The 21,825-nt window shown below is 34.9% G+C and overlaps 1 protein-coding gene across 1 annotated transcript in view; it reads left to right on the top strand.

Moving 5' to 3' along the window:
* The window catches only part of LOC120542187 (probable ATP-dependent RNA helicase DDX41), a 51,929-nt gene extending 31,056 nt beyond the window's left edge, over nt 1-20,873 (top strand). Inside the window, exons 8-17 of the mRNA XM_039774461.1 lie at nt 194-347; nt 1,088-1,224; nt 1,790-1,952; nt 3,270-3,401; nt 3,518-3,589; nt 7,719-7,815; nt 10,732-10,881; nt 13,762-13,833; nt 19,312-19,422; nt 19,885-20,873. Coding sequence (XP_039630395.1) covers nt 194-347; nt 1,088-1,224; nt 1,790-1,952; nt 3,270-3,401; nt 3,518-3,589; nt 7,719-7,815; nt 10,732-10,881; nt 13,762-13,833; nt 19,312-19,422; nt 19,885-20,021 — 1,225 coding nt within the window. The 3' untranslated portion in view covers nt 20,022-20,873. The remainder of the gene's footprint in view (nt 1-193; nt 348-1,087; nt 1,225-1,789; nt 1,953-3,269; nt 3,402-3,517; nt 3,590-7,718; nt 7,816-10,731; nt 10,882-13,761; nt 13,834-19,311; nt 19,423-19,884) is intronic.
* The last annotated feature ends 952 nt before the right edge of the window (nt 20,874-21,825 follow it).

Genomic DNA, 21,825 nt, shown 5'->3' with positions numbered 1-21,825 from the left:
ATATCTACAAATATTTATCATTAAGCCTAAGAATTTGCTCATATTGTTTTTTTCAAGTGTCTAATAATTAAAATTACAGTATAATCAAGCAGTTGAACAACCAATTATTAATTTATTGGCAGTTTGATACTAGATCAGAAAATTTACTTTTTTACTGATGAGTTTTATCAGTGTATTTTCTTCTTCTTTTCAGATTATCAGGAAGAGATATGATTGGAATTGCATTCACTGGCTCAGGGAAAACACTTGTTTTTACATTACCTCTAATCATGTTCTGCTTAGAGCAGGAAAAGAGGCTGCCATTTTTCAAGAGGGAAGGACCCTATGGACTTATCATTTGCCCCTCAGTAAATATCTTAATATATATAGGTGTTTCTTCATATTTTTTTTCCTTTTCTCCAATTTCAGGTCTGGTCAGTTTGTTTCAGACTTTTGTGAAACTAACATAAGTGAGGGGCATATCTAGTGCATTAAAGATATTGGTATTTCTAAGAACTGTATATGAAGACATGCAGACATGACAGTATGCAAACCCCATCCTAGAAATAATTTTGGCCTGGAAATACATCTATGTGTCGAGATTTGAGTGGCCTTTTAGGAACTAGACAAATAATACTGAAATAGCTTTTTGAATATTCTGATTTGCAGAAGTATTTGTACTTGTAATTTTTTTAAATTAAAGTTGCATTTACATTTTTGTCGTAATTATGTTTTTGCACAAACAAATCTACCATTAGTTTTATTACATGGAGGGAGTTTGCATAGTACTGTATCTGTTTGTTGAAATGGATTGCTTTACAACTGAAAGATGATGTTTTGCCCTTGCTTCTGTTTTTTTTGTTGGCTGGAATGGATTTTCTTGCAGTACAAAGTTACTTTGTAAACTTTAGACTTTGAGATTTAGTGTATAGCGTTTTAGTATTGCTTTATTGAAAGACAAGTAGTTCAAAAAATATCTAGACACGTTTTAAGCATTATGTTTAATTGCCTCTTGTGAATTGTCTTTTTTGTTAATAAGATTTATTTTCTGCTTTCATTAAGATAATCATAAAGGAGTAACCTCAGTGTTTCTATCTTTACATTTCAGCGGGAGTTAGCCAGACAGACTCATGGTATTATTGAATATTACTGCAGACTTCTTCAGGAGGATGGTGCTCCTCTGCTCCGCTGTGCCCTCTGTATAGGGGGTATGTCGGTCAAGGAACAGATGGAAGTTGTCAAAAAGTATGCTGCAGCTTTTTTTCCCATTATAAAACATTTATCATCATTTTTTGAAAGCACATGGGTGGAACTGGGAAGTTTTTTTTTGTGACAAAGCAAATGATTCATCAAATCATTGCCTAGTCTTTTCTCACTCAGGCTGTTGACAGTTGTGTTAAAAGATTTTTTTGACCACTTAACAAAATACATTATTTATTATAACTGGCTGATGCAGAAAGCAACAATGTTGCCCCACAACTCCCTGGACCAGAGTTAGGTTCCAATTCCAGTCACTATTTGTAGCCTGGAAAGTAGGTTCTCAAGTCTTATTTGCTTTAATATCCTCAGTATGTACTTGCTTACATAGTTAATATAAATTTGAGTGATTAGGGCTGTGTGTGAAAATGTGCCTAGATTTTTGATACATAGTTTCTGTAGACATGTGTGTTTTTCTTCATATATCATTTTTAATCAACAGTAAGACCTTTTAAATCCAGGTGAATGGTTTGTTTACACAAAAAATAGAATAGTATATTAAAAGTAGTATTATTAATTTTTTCATTTTCTCTTTTATACCTGTTATTATCAGTGGTGTTCACATGATGGTAGCAACACCAGGACGGCTAATGGATCTACTGCAGAAGAAAATGGTGGGACTGGATATATGCCGATACCTTGCTCTAGATGAAGCTGACAGGATGATTGATATGGGTTTTGAGGAGGATATAAGGACCATTTTTTCCTACTTTAAGGTAGCCTGATAGTACTACAGAAGAAAGTAAAGAATTAAGCATAGAAAATATAATATTTAATAACTTGACACTTTAATACAACTTAAGGTAATAGTATAATCTGATTATACTTTATTTCTTAACAGGCAGTTTCAAAATTAAATACGCTAAAGTCAGCCCACTCAAAGTTTCTGTGTGGGTCACTTTATTAGAAAAAAAAATAGTTACAATTAGCATTTTTGTTTTAATGTTGTACATTATATAACTTACATAAATTTTAGTGTATCCATGAATGTAAGTGAGTATGGCTATGTGCATGAGCCTGCAATAAACCTGTGCCCCATTCACAGTTAAGCCTGGCCTTGTGCTTGGTGATATCCAGTACAGAACCTAGCTTCCTGTGATGTTGAATTGGCTAAATATGCTGTGTGCACAATTATTAAGCAAGTTGTATTTCTGAGGATTAATTTTAATATGGAACAAATACTGTGCTGTCAGTCAATGCAAAATGTTAATAAACCTGAAACCTGAATGTTTTACAAAGGAAATGAGTGTGAACATTCTCAGGGGAATGCATATGTTTGCACAATTATTAGGCAAGCATTAGTGTGTAGAATTATTACGCAACTAAAGGAAAAATGAAACTTTTCCGATTTCCATTGTTTATTTTCATCTGTTAAAGTGAGAATAATAAGCAACTCAAAATTTAAAAAGAAAGATTTCTGACATTTCCAAAAAAAACAGTGGTCTGGTTTCAGCCCTCCTTACCTTGGCCATGTCTCTGAGCACTGAACACTGTGTACTTCTGGGCACTCTTAGTTGCAGTTCTGGAATATGACAGCACCGGAGGATTTGATCCTTCTTAAATCTTTGGCAGTTAATTTGCGTTTTTTTTTTTTCTCAACATGTTTCTTGTGACGTTTGATGGTTCTGTGATCACGCCACAATATCTTAGCAATTTCAAGAGTGCTGCATCCCTCTAAAGACTTTTTACAATTTTTGACTTTTCAGAGTCAGTTAAATCTCGTTTTGCCCGAGGAAAACAAGCTGCCTAATAATCATGCACACCTTGATATACGGTGTTGATCTCCTTAAGCCAGACCCTCCCTAACTACACAAATACACATCACCTGATATGCTTAAATCCAATAAGCATTCAAGTTAATACAGCATGGAGATGGAATATAGGCATAAAAATGATAATATGGTCAAAAGAATCACTTGCCTAATAATTTTGCACACAGTATAAGTTAGAAAATGAATGAATTATTCTCTGTATGTATTTTTGATGTTTTCTTTAAAATAGACCATTTTGTATTTGTTTTCTGTCTTCTGTAGGGTCAAAGGCAAACTCTTCTGTTCAGTGCCACCATGCCAAAAAAAATACAGAATTTTGCAAAGAGTGCCCTAGTTAAGCCCATCACTATCAATGTTGGCCGTGCTGGTGCAGCCAGTTTAGATGTTATTCAGGTATGGCAGGCAGAAGGTTATTATTTTCTTGAATTTTCATGTAATTGTCTAATTAAAAAAATGCTTATGGTCTCATAATTACTAGTTTAATATTTAAACTGTTTTTGTTCTTTTAGGAAGTGGAATATGTAAAAGAGGAAGCAAAAATGGTATATTTGTTGGAATGTCTTCAGAAAACTCCACCACCGGTACAAAAATTTAGTGATACTTTTTTGTTTTTTCATGAGCTTCAAATCATCTTAGCATTTGTTTGTTATTCGGTTGTTATTATTTTTATTCTGCACACTTTTATTTTGCAAGATAAAATATTATCTGCTAATTTACAGTCCCAAATTCAGACAATAGATGGCGCTAAGCACATGCAACCATGAGGTCTTGGTAATCTGTAATCAAGTTGTAAGACTTTTGCCATATTTGTGATGTGAAGTCAGTCATCATAGACCTTTGGTGCAATGAAAGGCAGCACTTAAGGAAACCGTGCTTCTCAGTTATTGAGAAAATTGGTAACATTTTTTGGAAAGTATTTTATTAACTTTTTGAATGCTACATATTGATATGTAAATAAAAAATTTGTTAAAATGTCCATTTCTAATAGTGTAGTTTCTAGCTTGGAAGCTTAAAGGCTTAAATTTGTTTCTGTTTGAAGGAATTACACCAATTATTTAAAAGTCCTTTAAAAATTGCAAAGTTTAAGAAATAAATCGGGGAAAAATCACACTTCTCTTTCAAGGCTAAAAAGACTTTTATTATTACAATTTTTAACCCATTATGGAGTTTGGTTACATCATGTACTTTAATTTCTGAACAATAACTATGAGTTGCAGTTGTTTTGACTTGCTGTGTCATGCATTTGAATGAGAGAAATGTCAGCAAGGTTTGGTGGTTTTTAGTGTGGCACCATACATTGTATGACAGTCCCAGCTGTAGAAAACAATGCAACAAATGCTGTTTTACAGGTGTTCTGATATAATTAAACTTGAAGTTAGGCCAAATGTTTAAAAGAAGGGAGATTTTTGAAAAACTGAAGTATCAGAAGTTTGAGGTTTGAAATTTGATTTGTCCATTAATATACTGTTCAGTTAGTGTCATTAAGCAAGTAATGTCCCCTTCATATACTGATACAATCATAAATCTCTCAGCAAAACACAAAGTGGCAAAGTGATTTTTCTCACAAATCTAACTTGAAAATTCGTGTGTCACAAAAGCAGCTTTTAAGAGGTGGTGTCAATGAAAATATCCTGAATTATGTTGGCATGCACTAATCCACTGATTATGCTGATAATAGCAAATAAATAGTTTTTCAGTTAGAAATTGGGCAGAAAATAGGCCCTGAAGTGTGTTCCTGCACACATTAGTAAAGAAAGACATTACCCTAAAACCTTTTCCAGAACAATATATTTTAAATTAAAAATTCTGTTTTACATGTGTTTATAGTAAACTCTCCTACCTCCAAACGTTTAGAGATATGTGTATGACATTATTTTTAAAATGCCATTTCCAGTTGCTTTCATATGTAATTAAAAATGTAAACTTAACAATTGGTTCTTGGGAGACGGCTTGTTTAGGTGAAGGTCCTGGCCTGCTTTTGTTGTCCTATTTTTGATACCTTACACCAGTATTTCAACACTTTTTAGATGACTTCTAATTACACAAAACATGTCCAGTTCTGTTAAATCTGTTAGCATAATTATTTAAGTCTGCTTTCAAAACAAGTTAAAGGTCAACCTGTCTGTAGTTTTTATAAAATTAAAAAAAAAAGTGCCATAGACGTCAAAAAAAGCTCTTGGCAGCAACCAGACTACAAATCAATGTTGAGAATGTAAGAATTACAAAAGAAATAACCTATGTGTATGCATTTATTTACATTATGTGCATATTTTTTACATATGCTGCGAACCACCATGGGGTGCTCCAGGTGCCCCAACCCTGACACAAACAGATGCTAGGCACAAGTGCAGCACACCACATGTTTTATATACAAGTGAGGAAGTGCTTTTCCCTCACTCCCCACAGCAGCACAATATAAAGCACCAATGTACAGTTCCAAAGCACCTTCTCTTTCTCTTCCCCGTTCTGCCTCCACTCCTCCATGGGCAAGCTTCATCCCTCTTCCTCCCATCTCTGGCTCCCAAAATGGAGTGAGGTGTGGGCCCTTTTATGTTACACCTGGGAGTGCTCCAGATGTCTCATCAGGGTTAACTGGAACTACTCCCAAGTATGATGGAAACCTAATATAGCTGGGCTATGCCATCTGTGCTGTTCCCCATAGTGACCCCCACGGAACCTAACAGGGGCTGCATCCAACTCCAACTCACAGTGCAGCTTGCTGGAAACCATGATGTCACAGCCACCAAGGGAAACTGCCCTCTAGTGTCCCGGGGAAGTTAGTGTCTTGAGGATGCTCTCTCCCTTGGTCGATCCATTCAGCTGGCATCCCAACTGATAATGGAAGTGGCCTTATATATATACGTGTGTGTGTGTGTGTGTATATATATATATATATATATATATATATATATATATATATATATATATATATATATATATACATATACACACACATCCCCTCCACTAAGAACAGAAGTACTTCAGTTGTATGTCGACAAATAAAGAGTGGATGGCACATGCTTACAAACTGTATAAACGTTCAATTGCCTGCAAAATCATGACTGGTAATCATGCAGGAGAAGTCCTATTCCTTACGATAGTAAGATAGTTTTAGCATTTTCTGTAACTACTAATAAATAATCTACCAGAGTATATTTTGTTGTAATATACCATTGGACTGGTAGTGACCTATCGTGAATGGGTTAGGCCACTATCGGTGGCCAGGGTGACATTACCCCCTAGTGTGTGTGGTTTTCTGTTAACATGGAGGCTGAAATACACTGATTTTCCTTAATCCTGAAGTAGGAAAAGCAGGTTTAGATAATGAATAGATGTTTTCATACTTCACTACCTAATCTAATCCAGTGCCCACTAACAGACTTTAAAAGTTCTGCTTGTCATCCCCACAAAGTAGGTGTGTCCTGAGTGTCTTAAAGAGAAAGGGATTATTATGTATTTGAAGCAGTAAGAGACAACAGGAAAAGCCATATTTTATTCTGTGTTTTATTAGTAGCAGTGGTGGCATGAATGAGTGCCCAAGCAAGAAAGAAGCTTAACTTAATTCATTTGAGTAGCTGATAAAAATAATTGTTTTTCTTATGCAGCTCCCGCAACAGTAATAAATTATTATTATTACTACTTTAATACTAGACATTAATTATTTCAGTTGTAAGAGGTGTAAGTGATGTGATTATGTTTATTGTTGTATGTTAGGGGAATGGCCATCGCAATAAAAGTTTGTGTTTTTTTTTAGCCCATGTATTGTTATTATGCGTAATTATTCATGAATATGTTTTTTCATTTTAAAACATTTAAGCCTGAAAAGTATAAACAAGTACATTATACTGCTGTCTGCTGAAATAATCAAAATTTTAATTATAGAGTGACATCGTTGGTGAAATTAATTACTATTTAATCCATCTCAAATGTTGAGAGAAGATGACTTGCATTTCTTCATCAATTATTTTAAACTTGCACATTTTTAATATGTTTACGGCTATCATTACAGGAAAAACAAACTTTTTGTCTGCAAACTAAATGCAAAGGCATTTCACCACACCACATAAATACCAATTTAAAACACTCCTCATTGTATTGATGTACTTTATAATTTTTCCAGTACTTTCCAAAGACAGTGTCTTACTGGATGAAGTTTGGATAACCATTTTGATAACAGTAACTGTTCTGAAATCTCTTGCATTGTCTTTTTAAACATTTCCATATTTTTCTAATAACAGATTTATCCATGTTTTTTTTTTGTCACATTGAAGCAACCAAGATGCTTTACTAAACCATAAGCTAACCGATGGTTTTGCAGAGCAACACAAAACTATTACTTTACAGTTTACATTAAAAATAAAAAAAGACTGCTGCATTCCCTTACTCAGTAGTAAATTGGCCCCTTTGTATGTTAGAATCAAAAAAGTCTAGTTAATTTATATACTGTATTCATTCTTAGTGAGTTAAGTCACCTCTTGCTGCATTCAGATTTCTTTGTTATACACTGTATGTTGAAATTGAAATAGTTTCTACAAAGTCACTCTTCTTTTCATATAAAGTAAAAAAATAGAGCACTACCAAAGAGTGTCCCTGCACTAAGTTTAGAAAGCTTAGCTGTACACCAAAGCACCATTTCACTTTGATTTAAGACTGAAACCATAAAGATGTAATTCACAGGTGTTCTAATTGTCCTCTTCATTTTGAGTGTAGGTTCTAATATTTGCTGAGAAGAAGGCAGATGTGGATGCCATCCATGAGTATCTGCTACTGAAAGGGGTTGAAGCTGTTGCAATTCATGGAGGCAAAGGTAACAGCACTTTAAGCCTTGTCAGCTTTGCAAAGAATTCTTAATTTTATTTAAAATTATGGACTGGTTGTTTTGAGTTTTTGCCATGTCTTACAAAAATGCCTTTGATATCATTGAGCTTCTGTAACATGCTATGCTGCATAATACTTCTGAGGCTGTTGAGGAACTAAAAGTAAGCTGTGGAATGTGCAAATGTTTATGTGAACACCATGACTTTCAGATTTTTTTTAAGATACAATATTGTTAAAATGTAGTGAAAGAAGAAGTTGGTAGTATTCCAACCTGATATTTGTCAATGTTCAAATTATTGAAGCATTAATTACACTAGTCGACAAAAATTAGAAAGTCTTTAGTAAGACTGGAATAAAGAAAATTACAAGCAACTCTGACTTGGAATTAGGAGGCTTGAAAAACTAATCTTTGTCATAGCATGGAACACCACATGCTTCTATATTAGAGACCTCTAACTCCATCACCACATATGGTGTTCATGCCACTGTCATGTTTTACAGTATACACAATGCTTAATGCCACAATTTGGTGAATGTCCTGCATTGATTGAATGCCTAGTCATCGAAATAAGCTTTTAAAAATGCACTTAAATGCAGTTATTTTTTTTCTTTTTTCTATTTCAGTACTTTAAACAAAGACAAAAATCAATTTATACTTTAGAAAACTAGTTGTTCTGTGAAACCGTTTAACGATTTGGTGAATGAAATAGTAGTGTTGTAACTTGTCCAGACATTATCTTTGAAATTAAGGTAATTTTTAGCATTTAAATAATTACGTTGGGGCAAATAGTAATATTTTCAAGATCTTAATTTATCTTCCAATAAAAATCAAAACTTTGTGTTTCATTGATAATTTCAGCTACATTTATTTGTAATTTCAAAAATCTCTTTTAAACAGATATTTGTTTTATTTCTCATTTTATAAGGCCACCAGTGCAAATCATGTTCCAGTTGTTTAGAAAGATGATGTAAGTGTATCCGTTTCAGCTTTTAGTGTGTAAGAACAGGTTAAGGTCTTTGTTTGTCTCAGAGTTCATCCTCTGTGTAATTGTATTGCTTTGCTTGTAGTTTATTACTGAGCATTAAAAACTAATCCTATTAAGTTTAATAGCCTCACAAATTACAAATGTCAGAAAATTTTATCCTTATCTTTTAGAAACTGTTTGTGTCACTTTTCAAACATGAATGAAAACCAATCCACCTCAGAGAGGTAATTTCAGTTTCCTCAAAGATCACACACTTAAACCTGCCTGGTCCTGAACAAGCACACAACAGCAAAAGAAGTATGATCTAAAAGCAAGCATCACTGCATTATTATGCATGAAGTATAAAGGTTGCAAATATTGTCAGTTAACTTGCTAAATACGCTACAGAGCAGTTGCAGTAAAATTTGCATACAAGTGAGCAAGATGCATTGATTAGTGCATAGCAAAGTTCTTTCGGAAACAACACAGCATTTTTGAATTCACACAGTAGTATACTTTGCCAAGTAAATATAATGGCATATTAAATAGTCTGCATACAATGGAAGTGGTTTATATTAGTTGTTTCCATCTCATGAAGCAATGATAGAGTTTTATTTTTGAATTGTTATTATATAATACATTAGAAACCTAATACATTTTTGTTCAGTCTCATCATTGTAATTTGCTTAGGTAATAGTGTTTTACAATTGTGCAATTCTAGATGCAGATTAATGAATTAAACACATTAATTTATGCATTCAACCAATTTCAGAATAGCTTAAGTAAAGTCACCTATTTATTTAAGTATATTCAAACAAACAGCATATTAGTTATATTCACATCTTCCCCAAAATAACCAGGAATTTAGATTAAGCAAAGCAGCTACATATTCTGAAGCATTTCAATTTATCAGTTCTTAATTTAGGGGAAGGGCAATATGTTAGTGCAGTAGTTAGCACTGCTGCTTTGTGGATCGTATGTCCTGGATCTGAATTCCATGCTGGGATGTTGTCTTTGTTTAGTCCGAACATTATTCCCAGGTTTGTGTGATGGTTTACTCCAATACCCCAATGACATGCAAGTTAGGTTAAATGGTAACCGTAAATTGGCCTCTGTGTGACTGCTTGTGCATCAGTTGGTTCTTTGATGGACTGGCCATCCAGGGCTGTTTCCTGACTTTTGCCCAGTTTTGCTGAGATAGGCTCCAGTCCCTTACAATAGATTTCAGAATGTCAACAAAGAGGTGCCATACTTTGAACAATTTCATTGTCATTCATTCAGTGAGGAAAAGCCTTGGTAAATTTTGTTAGTGTAAATAGAAATCATTTTTTTTGATTGTGGGACAGGGATTTAAGATAAAAATCAACCTGTTTGATTTTGTCGAGGTGAGTAGCACACTGGTTAGACATGAGTGTGCTGCAACTTCCGCCGACTCTGTAAGGTTATTTAAATGAAGTCTATGACCAATATTTGCTGGAAACGTTGTGTAATGTGACATGGCATCTATTAATCTGACTTTCGGCGCCATGCAGTACACTTGTAGTATTACATTAACAGTTTATTTTTTTGATCCTTTTAAGTGATTCCAGCTAAGTCAACAAGTAAGGGAAAGAATTTCCTACTATGAGATAATTAAGTTTATTTTAAAGTGTTTGTGTTGTTTAATAGCTCTTTTAGCCTTTAATCTTTAATTGTTTTAATGTTTCCTCATTGGCTGCACATGGTTATTGTACTGATTTATTCAGAATTTACTTGGCAAAACCTGACATGTTATGCATAAAGTATGCTTACATCTGCATGGAATTTTTTTTTTATCTAACTACTGTAGTTTCCTGTTCATATAATCTATATCACTTTCTCCTGTAAAAAAATGCATTCTTTCAAATATTTCCTAGTTATGTGATGTCATTCTTTCATGTTTGTTTTTTTTTTCTTTCCAGATCAAGAAGAGAGAACAAAGGCTATTGAAGCTTTCAAAGAAGGCATGAAAGATGTACTTGTGGCTACAGATGTTGCTTCTAAGGGGCTTGATTTTCCTGCGATTCAACATGTTATTAACTATGACATGCCAGAGGAAATTGAGAATTATGGTGAGATGTGTTATATGAATTCCATCCTTCATATCTAAGAAGGTAGTCCTTCAACAATGCAAGAAGTATATTTAATGCCTAGCAAAGTAAGGGCTTCAGTTTCTTAAATCTGGCCATTGCTGAAGCAATTTCACTCGAAGCATTCAGTCCTCTCCACAATTATTGGCACTCCTGGTGAAAAAGTAAAATTGGTTATAAAATTTTCACCTTTTGGTCAATTGCTTTAATCTCAAACTGAAAAAAATAGAAAAATTCAGCCTTTAACTGAAGTTAATTTATTCTGAGTAAAAATAATTCCTCATCTAGCCAGATAAAGAGCGTCCCTGCATTTGCCTTTGCAAATAAATGAGCACTGAGTTTTCCCTTATACAGTGGGATGCAAAAGTTTGGGCAACCTTGTTAATAGTCATTATTTTCCTGGATAAATCGTTGGTTGTTACAATAAAAAATGTCAGTTAAATATATCATATAGGAGACACACACAGTGATATTTGAGAAGTGAAATGAAGTTTATTGGATTTACAGAAAGTGTACAATAATTGTTCAAACAAAATCGGGCTGGTGCATAAATTTGGGCACCACAAAAAAGAAATGAAATCAATATTTAGTAGATCTGCCTTTTGCAGAAATTACAGCCTCTAAATGCTTCCTGTAGGTTCCAATGAGAGTCTGGATTGTGGTTGAAGGTATTTTGGACCATTCCTCTTTACAAAACATCTCTAGTTCATTCAGGTTTGATGGCTTCCGAGCATGGACAGCTCTCTTTAACTCACACCACAGATTTTCAATTATATTCAGGTCTGGGGACTGAGATGGCCATTCCAGAACGTTGTACTTGTTCCTCTGCATGAATGCCTTAGTGGATTTTGAACAGTGTTTCGGGTCGTTGTCTTGTTGAAAGATCCAGCCCAGGCGCAGCTTCAGCTTTGTCACTGATTCCTGGAAATTGGTCTCCAGAATCTGCTGATACTGAATGGAATCCATGGGTCCCTCAACTTTGACAAGATTCCCAGTCCCTGCACTGGCCACACAGCCCCACAGCATGATGGAACCACCACCATATTTTACTGTAGGTAGCAGGTGTTTTTCTTGGAATGCTGTGTTCTTTTTCCTCCATGCATAACGCCCTTGTTATGCCCAAATAACTCAATTTTAGTTTCTTCAGTCCACAGCACCTTATTCCAAAATGAAGCTGGCTTGTCCAAATGTGCTTGAGCATACCTCAAGCGGCTCTGTTTGTGCTGTGGGCGGAGAAAAGGCTTCCTCTGCATCACTCTCGCATACAGCATCTCCTTGTGTAAAGTGCTGCCAATGGTTGAACGATGCACAGTGACTCCATCTGCTGCAAGATGATGTTGTAGGTCTTTGGTGCTGGTCTGTGGGTTGACTCTGACTGTTCTCACCATTCGTCGCTTCTGTCTATCCGAAATCTTTCTTGGTCTGCCACTTCGAGCCTTAACTTGAACTGAGCCTGTGGTCTTCCATTTCCTCAATATGTTCCTAACTGTGGAAACAGACAGCTTAAATCTCTGGGACAGCTTTCTGTATCCTTCCCCTAAACCATGATGGTGAACAATCTTTGTCTTCAGGTCATTTGAGAGTTGTTTTGTGACCCCCATGTTGCTACTCTTCAGAGAAAATTAAAGGAGGAGGGAAACTTACAATTGACCCCCTTAAATACTCTCTCTCATTATAGGATTCACCTGTGTATGTATGTCAGGGGTCACTGAGCTTACCAAGCCAATTTGAGTTCCAATAATTTAGTTCTAAAAGTTTTGGAATCAATAAAATGACAATGGTGCCCAAATTTATGCACCTGCCTGATTTTGTTTGAACAATTATTGCACACTTTCTGTAAATCCAATAAACTTCATTTCATTCCTCAAATATCACTGTGTGTGTCTCCTATATGATATATTTAACTGACATTTTTTATCGTAACAACCAACGATTTATACAGGAAAATAATGACTATTAACAAGGTTGCCTAAACTTTTGCATCCCACTGTAAACTCTTATTCTGCTGTATATTTTTATGTCTCTTACCATCCTTCTCACTGTTAGTGAAGGCAAAATAAACTTGGGTCCTCTTCCAGGCAATTATGTAACATTTCCATTTGATTTTAACAATTTAATTATTACTGTAAATGTAAATATGGGCATTTTCAGGTAAGTAGCATTTTTGTGAAGGTCAACACATGTTTGTCTCATTTGAATTGTTGGTTCATTTATCTCATGTTCTGCTTTGGTAACATAATACAACATTCAGATGAGTGAGTTTTCATTTATAGAACACCATTCGCACTGTGTTCCAAATCAAAGTCCTGTTCATATGCATTTGGCAAGATGGGCATTTTTACAAATAAAGAACAGGTGGCTAAATAAGTTGCTTAGGGCCATAAAATTGGACTCTTCAACACTATGTGTTCTCTGCGCCTGATATGTCATATTTTGCACATTGGATGTCCCCCCTCCCCTTTTTGATTATTTTAGTGCTAATATTGGGAATTCAAATGACTTGTCTTATTGATTTTTACTCCACATCTGTTAGCAAAGAAAAAATAAGCATACACAGAACAGAAACTGATTACGTGAGCAGTACAATTATTACTTTTTCTGTGAGCTTTTATTTAATTGTTAATTTAATTATGACTTCCTAATCTTTGGTTTCAAGATTTTTTTTTTTTTTGAAGTTTTGCATTTTTGTAGTTTTATATACTGTATTTTTAAAAGAATGTTGGATTCATAAAATTATAGTAGATTAAATTAATCCATTTATACTTGCTTATAATAGTAATGCAGTTTTATGTGTTTTAGCATTTCACTCTTTATTTTGGAAATTTATTGAGTGTTGCTAACATTAAACTTTTTTTAAATTAGTCCACAGGATTGGGCGTACTGGTCGATCAGGAAACACTGGTATTGCTACTACATTTATTAATAAAGCTTGTGGTGAGTGTTGCATGTTAAATATATTTTTGTTTAAGTTACTTTTTGTCTCATTTGTCAAATTAAGCAATAAGCGCTAAACATAGCATGCCTTCCTTCTGTTGTAGTACAATGGTTGCTACCTTTAAAAAGGTATTATGAAAGTACAGTGTGATGTACTGGTTAAGGCTTTTGTCTTCAAACCCTGAGATTGTGGGGTCAAATCCTGCTACTGACACTGTGTGGCCATGAGCAAACCATTTGAACTGCTTGTGAAAAATCAAAAGAAATGTAACCAATTGTATCATAAATGTTGTAAGCTGACTTGGATAAAAGTGTCAGCCAAATATGTAAATGTAAAATGTAAAAATACTTTGCACTTTTACTCCCTTTAGGCTCTTTCTCACATTAATGCTTTTCTACAATTTCACTGGTAATTTACCAGGATGATGACAAAAGTGCATGTTACATTTGACATCCTGGAAAACTTTCCGGGGCACTTTTTTCTTTTTTTTCCTCAAAACAATATTCGCTTATGAGTTTTCATAAAAAAGCACAAACTTAAACTTCATTTTGTTGCAAAATTCTAGCTGTTTCAAAAATGTGTAAAATTTGGGAAGACGTAAAGGGTATGGTTTCCTTGTGAGAGATGTTATATTATTTTCAGAATCATTAAATACTGCAGTAGTGTTCAGCCAGACTACTGGATTCCTGAATACAAATACAAATTCTCTGAATGTGGCTGGCCATTACCATTTGTTGGACAACTTCTGTGAACCTCTTTCCTTTGATTGTAAACCAGCCTAGAAGTATCATGAGTTAATGCAATCAGCCTAGTGAGTTTATTGCCTTGCCTTGTAAACCAGTGCACTAACTGCTGTGTTCTTGAACTCTTCACTTTTGGCTGCTGTTACAGTTTTTCTTTTCTGACAGAAATATTTAAGGAAAGATAACATCTTAAAAAATAAGGCGGTACGCAATTTTAAAAAGTGAACTAACAAAATAATGAGAAAATCCTAGTGAAGACTTGCTTATATCAGCTACAATGTTGTGGTGATATATCCAAGTTGCAGAATCTTAAAAAAGGATACAAATAGCATACATGTCCCTCACACAAATTAAATTAATGAATATTGTATTATAATGCCAGTTATGGATGTCACAATACCAGAATTTTTGTATTTGATACAAATACCAGAGAAATTTTATGATACAAAATACCTCAAAGAAAGAAGAAAGATTCCATTTAATGTTTTTTTTTTTTTTTTTTTTATTAAAGTATCTCCATTATTTAAATGGGCATTACCATGCCATTTCCTGTAATACAATTTTAAACATATAAATACTAACGGCAGCAGCAGCTTTGAAAGACAGTATTTCATAAAGTTCTTACCCAAAAATCATTTAAGCAAACGAGTATTGACATTCATAAATATCAAAATACAATGCAAGGCTTCAATTTCAATGTATGGCAGAGAATCACCCAGTGTAACAACAAATGGGCTTTATTTTATAATCTTGAGAGGATTTTAGCCTAGGATTTATAAAGTATAATGTATCATGAACTACATGATTTATCTTAGTGTATGCACATTCTAACTTTTTTCTGACATTTCAGTGTTCTCCCTGAAATTTTATCTAGCCGGGTGGCAAGAAAAAGTAGCCAGATGGGGCGGGATGGGGAAATTTGGTGGTGTGGAAAATTAAATGTGCACTATTTTTATTAGTTAATTTATTATTAATTATTTTCCAAAGCTCAATATGACTTCTTTTTTAAGGTTTGACACTTGTAAAAGAATATTTTTATTAAATTTAAGAAGTATCTAATTCAGAATCCTGCAACCCTAACAAAAATTTTAAAAAATTGTTATGACATAAACCAACAGGCACAAGTATTGTCGCTGTTGGGAAGAAAAATAAAAACATTGAAAAAAAGTATAGGAAACCTAATGAAGAAAAAATGTAAAATATTCTTCAAAGCCAACTTGCATATGCAGAAGGTGTCTTCAGTTAAATATTTATTCTTCTTTTCTTCCTAGAGGCCCAGTTTTCTGAAGCTTTCCCATAATCAAAGTTCCCAGGATCTGGGCCCTCCAAGGAGATCACTCATACACTATCGTAGTGACTGTACTGCAAAGTCATCAGACAGTCATCTAGTGTCACTGGCCATTTTCAGCTTAATCTGGGGAATGTTCAGAATATTTTTAATTTCTGTTAAACCAGCCATCCTAACTGAAGAATTTTGTAAGAAATAGAACAGCTGCCTTAAGATGTTCAGTTTTGTTAAATAAGGTACAGCAGCTGCTGCAAGGGCCAGTCGGTGTTTTTACACAGTGGCAGTTTACCAAGAGTCCAGATGTTTTATCTCTAAGCAGTTTTGCCACACCTTTCTGTTTCCCAATCATAACAGCCGCTCAATCTGACCCTAGTCCAACCATATTAGCAGTTTTCAAGCCTAGAGTGTCCATAGTCTCACTCAGTGTGTTGGTTATAGTCTCTACTATGCAGTCAATCATATTGCGGGTTGATAGAAAAATAACTCTGACCTCTTTAGTGACCTGGCAAACATATTTAATGTAAATAATTCATTGTTTTACATTTGAGATATCTGTGGTTTCATCACACAGAATACTGAAAAAACTTTTCTGTGTGTATATTTTTCAGTATGTTCGATTTTATTTCTGATGCTAAGACATCCAGTATTCTTTCAGAGGTGTAATCTGCATTTTTACCAACATTAAGACTTTTGAGTGGGAAAGGGAGAGCCTGTTGGATATTCAATTCACACTTGCACTACAGCAGGTACACATTCTTGACATTTCCACTTTATTCTCGACATTTCTACTTTATTTTCGCCATTTATCTCGAGATTAAATTCGACATGTTGACTTTATTCTCGTAGTTTGTCATTAAAGTAGTACATCATAAACTAAACTTCATCTTAAAATGAATGTTTAATTTACTAGATTTTCTCAAACCCCTGTCATAAGTTATGTAGCAACATGTCGACTTTATTCTCGTCATAAGCGTCAAGATTAAAGTGGAAATGTCGAGAATAAAGTCAACATCTCAACTTTATTCTCGACATATAGTTTTTTTTCTTCACCGTGGCCCTAATACGCTTCCATGCAAAACCCTCAGCAATTCACAGTGACAAAACATTTGCTCAGGACACAGTGTTTGCTGCAATGGTTTCTGCACACTTTTTGCAATATGGACGCAGGTCCAAATATGAGCAAATATAAGAACGGCAGATGGGGTCACTTTAAACAGGAACCACAGTGAGTGCTACAAGGATTTTTGCACACAGAACACACCTAATGCTTAAACAACTGTATGTGTATTTATTAGTTTGCTATGTACTTTACAAGAAGAGAGCTGCTGTACGCTCAGCCGCACTAGACAGACTGCGCTGACGCTGAGAACAGAGATATCACTTCCTGACGCCCTTTTTCTGATATCTGACAGGCTGGTTTCACTAGATTTTTTTTTTTTATTTTATTTTATCAGACCTTCTCTTGCCCACCCACCTCCACATCCTCTTTGCTTGTGAACTGCTGCTCCGCTGCCGCTATTAGCATGTACAGCCCCCTCTCACCTGCCAACCTCTCCATACTCCTTGCAACTGTATTAAGCTGCTACACCCCCACTATTACCATGTACAGCCCACTCTCGAAACCCTACCTCCCCATACTCTTTGCTTGTAAACTCTGCTCCGCCTTGACACCCGCTATTAGCTTTAGCAGTATTTGCCCACCCGCCGCCCCCTTGCCATCTCTGCAGATCATTAGATCTGCCTGTGCCTGCAGATCTGCGGCTTTCATCTCACAATGTCATGTGAGATGACAGCCGGGTGCTCAACTAAATTAGCCAGGCGGAGCGCCCGGCTTAAAGACGGTAGGGAGAACACTGCATTTTCTGCACGGTAACTGAAAGAAAGATATTGCTTTTAAAACCAATGCTAAATGAAAAAATTCAAACGTTAATATATGTACTCTTGAATTAGTGATTTTTGAGATAATTTAGGATATTTCAATTTAAACAAACTATTTAAAGCTGTTTTTGTAACAATGTTTTTAAAGTCAGCTTTGTCAGTGAAAGATTCTGCTAGGTTTGTAATTTTGCTACAAAAAAATATACTAAAAAATAATATTTAATGGATGACTCAAATTCAAATTTTACATGTCTGAAACTCATAGTGCTTTAAATTTTCAAATCTATCCCTCCTTTTTTGCATTTGTCCTGACTCTAAAGCTTCCTGTGTGAAATCAAACTTTTTTCCAGTTATATAAATATGTTGCTTCAGAACTCCTGTAAAACAGACTTTCTTTTGCTATTTTCAGGGCATCTTATATGAGTGATAACATTTTGCTTATGCCTGTGTACAGATCCACAATTAGAAAATTACTTGTCCTGTTTAGCTTTTTGTACATGGAGCTGCTAATATAATCACCAGTATAGTCAAATCAAATAGCAACTTTGTTTAAATCATGTCTTGATGTTTTTGTACTGAAAATGTTGTTAACACTTCCAGTCTTCCCACATCCCACAGTGCTAAATGCGTAATTATGGGTGCATGCGATGTTCATCTCCCCTTCCACACCCCCGTACCCACCCAAACCGTAAACTGTATAGACATTGGACGGATGCTTGAACTGATGGACATCTGTAGAAGTACTCATTAAAAATAGAATTACAAAGCCTCTTTTTCTGTTTCTGAACTAATTCCATAATGGGATAAAAGTAGGGGTTTGGGGGCAGCCACCCATATACTTGAAGAAGGCTGTCAAAGAGTGAAGATTTGGTTTCAAAGTTCTTATCAGTCCAAAACAGAACTGGCAGGCAGACAAAAATTGTGGTGGTTTTAAAGTTGGGCAGGAACCGGAAATGATATCATTGGGCCCCAGAACCGTTGGGTCCAGAAACAGAAGGGACATCATCGAACCCAGGCAGAATTTACCATGTTTGGTCTGAAAAGGAAAAAGAGAAAGGATCAGTGTACTCTGCCATCCCCTAGTCCGACATGGAATTATCCTATATATATATAACTGACAAGCATAATTGTTGCAGTCACGGGCTTAAAATTCTGCTGTACAAAAAAAAAGTATGACCTCTGTTGTTTTTCTTTTCAACATGTGTTTGATGCGGTGCTGTCACTACCATGTGCCATTTTTATATGTAGTGTTTTCTTATCATGTGTTATTGTGTCTTCCAGAGTAGTTCGTCTTCTTTGTCCCACATGAGTGGTACAATTATATTTTCGGAACTTCAATGTTGAATTAGTACCGAAATACTGATTCTTGTGAAATATGTAATTCCAATAACAATTGAGACTATTGTCATTGCAATAATAAATATAGAAAGCCCCTTTTTTATTAATCCACCATGTGCTGCAATGTTTTCATTTGTTTTTTTCTTTTTCATACATAATTAAAAGGAGATTTTGACAAAATAATGTGGCTTAATTGGTAAAATTGGTAATGTATCTTTATTTTCTTTCAGATGAGTCCGTACTAATGGATTTAAAAGCTCTCCTGATTGAAGCAAAACAGAAGGTGCCTCCTGTATTGCAAGTGTTGCAGTCTGGTGATGAGACTATGTTGGACATTGGAGGTATGCTAGTTTTAACAGAATGTATTTCTGTGCTTTCTTTAAATTGAATGAAGAAAATGTACTGTCCTATAACTACAATAATTTTCAACAATTTATGCTACAACAAAACAGGTTTGTAGTAATGAGAAAAGGAACAAGGGCTTCAGTTAAGTGATTGTAGTTAACATGTGAGTTATACATCTGGAACAAACTGAATATGAAGTTAAAGGAATATGTATTCATACATGTAAGAAAATAAAAACAGGTGAATAAGTTAATTGGCTAAGGATGTATAATACTTAGTAGTGCTGATTTAAATTAGCTGCCTTTTTACAGGATACATTGTCTATTTTTAGTCAAAATTGTTGACCAGGCTACCCACAGTTAGCATCTGCAAACCTAGTGTAAGGCATTTGAAAATGTGATTGAAAATTTAAAGAAACTTAACATTTGTCTTTATTTCAATTTTATGTTTTTCTTCAGGAGAGAGGGGTTGTACCTTCTGTGGAGGTTTGGGACATCGCATTACTGATTGTCCAAAACTGGAAGCAATGCAGACAAAACAAGTCAGCAACATTGGACGCAAAGATTACTTGGCTCACAGTTCAATGGACTTCTAGGTTTTTCTTTTATTTTCCTTCCAAGTATGGAAGAATTGGTTGATGGGACAGAATTAATGCAAGAAAGGTCAACAGCCCCTCTCCAGACTTAATGTTAGGCATAAAAGGATGAGATCTTCAGAGCTCACTTATGGACACTAATTGCCATCAGAAGGTGCAACAACTGCTGTACTTTTGTTGTCAGTTTGTTGTGAACTGCAGACATTAAGTCGACAATATCTTCTGTATCTGGATTCTGAGAATCTTGCTAATTTAGGTAGCAGGATACGTTTCACTATAACTATTACCACCGTGTGTGGGAAGATATTCCTGCCCATGATTTGACTGGCTTTGACAGAAATGAATTGGCTGTGCTTTATTGTAGCAGAGCCTTTAACTTTAAATTGAAATATGTCATTGTTAAGTTACATATAATGATTACTTCAAGATGTTTTCACGTTTTAACTACTTTAAACTTCGGTTGAAATCCCATGTTAAAATACATTCAGTTTAATGAATGTATGCATTTATATGTATTTTTAAACATTTTGTTTCAAGACCATATTATATTACTTCCAATTTGCATGGCGAAAAATCCTGGTAACTGGGCTACAAATCAAATGTGTGATAATCTGAATGTAAAAACAGCAGTTCTAACCTTTTTGGAACCAATTTTTTTTAAGCTAATTTATTTATCAAAAGTGAATTAATTACATGTTTAATAAGATGCTTCAGTTTTTTGTAATACTTGTTTATGTGAAAATGTAATAATTTTCTTTAAATTGTGAAAAAATATAAAAAATACATGTACTTCTACCTGTTACACCCTGTCCATTAAACTAACAAACTGAACAAGAGACCAGATGCAACCAAGACAGACTCCTAGGCCCATCTTAAAATGATTTGATTTGATGCCAGGAATGCATGCACAGTTCTTTAGGAGATAACTACTTTATACAACATATTCTTGCAAGGCCTTTCTCAAGATGCAAATGAGATATGCAGTCCTGAGCCTTTTCAAGATGTTATGAAAGATGTTTAAACAGCACTGGCACCCTCCCGCTGTTCCTTAGGTATCTGTGCCAGAATGAATAGTTGACCATTGTTTCATTGTCAAAGCAGAATTGGGACTGCTTCAATCACCACTACATACACTTTCCTGGATAAATTTGGGAAGTTGGCCCCCTCTGTAGTTAGAAAACATCTTTTGGTCCCCATTTTTTATTTAAAATGAGGAGAATTATCTCTCTTGTTAATCCTGATGCATTGTTCCTCTTTTGTATGCAAGGTTGAATTGGTAAGTCAGCCAAGAATCACTAATAATATGCGGTATATGTGGCATTTCTAGATGAACCTTACACACACCGATAGCCTTACTGTCATTTTGGAAGCTGTATCCAGTAAATTCAGAAGGTCCTTGAATGATTCTCTTTACTTTTTAAAAATTACTCCAATAAAGGTCAATGATTTACTAACTCTGGTGGGAAACAGCCCACCTACCTTTTTCCAATTTACAAGTTATTTATTTAAAAATAGAATTCTTTGCCCTTTTAATGTCCTAAGATTAAATTAAGATTTCCATTTCTTAATGCATTGAAGGCCTGGTTTTTAACATGACAGATTGCTTTTCTACTATAATCCATCAAGTGTTCTGTGGTTACAGCTTTGACAAGAACTAACCACCTTTTGCACGCAGCTCATTGAAGAGCCTTCCACTAATGAAATTTTGAACAGAGCCCATTCAGACTCCACATCTTCAACCACCCCTGTGATGTGGGAGGAGCTCTTTTGGAGAACTTGATGCTGTTGAATCATGCTGTTCCCC

This window comes from Polypterus senegalus, chromosome 13 (genome assembly GCF_016835505.1).
Source record: "Polypterus senegalus isolate Bchr_013 chromosome 13, ASM1683550v1, whole genome shotgun sequence".
Classification (NCBI taxonomy): domain Eukaryota; kingdom Metazoa; phylum Chordata; class Cladistia; order Polypteriformes; family Polypteridae; genus Polypterus; species Polypterus senegalus.
Note: the sequence above shows the minus strand (reverse complement) of the source record. Positions and strands in the feature narration are given on the sequence as shown.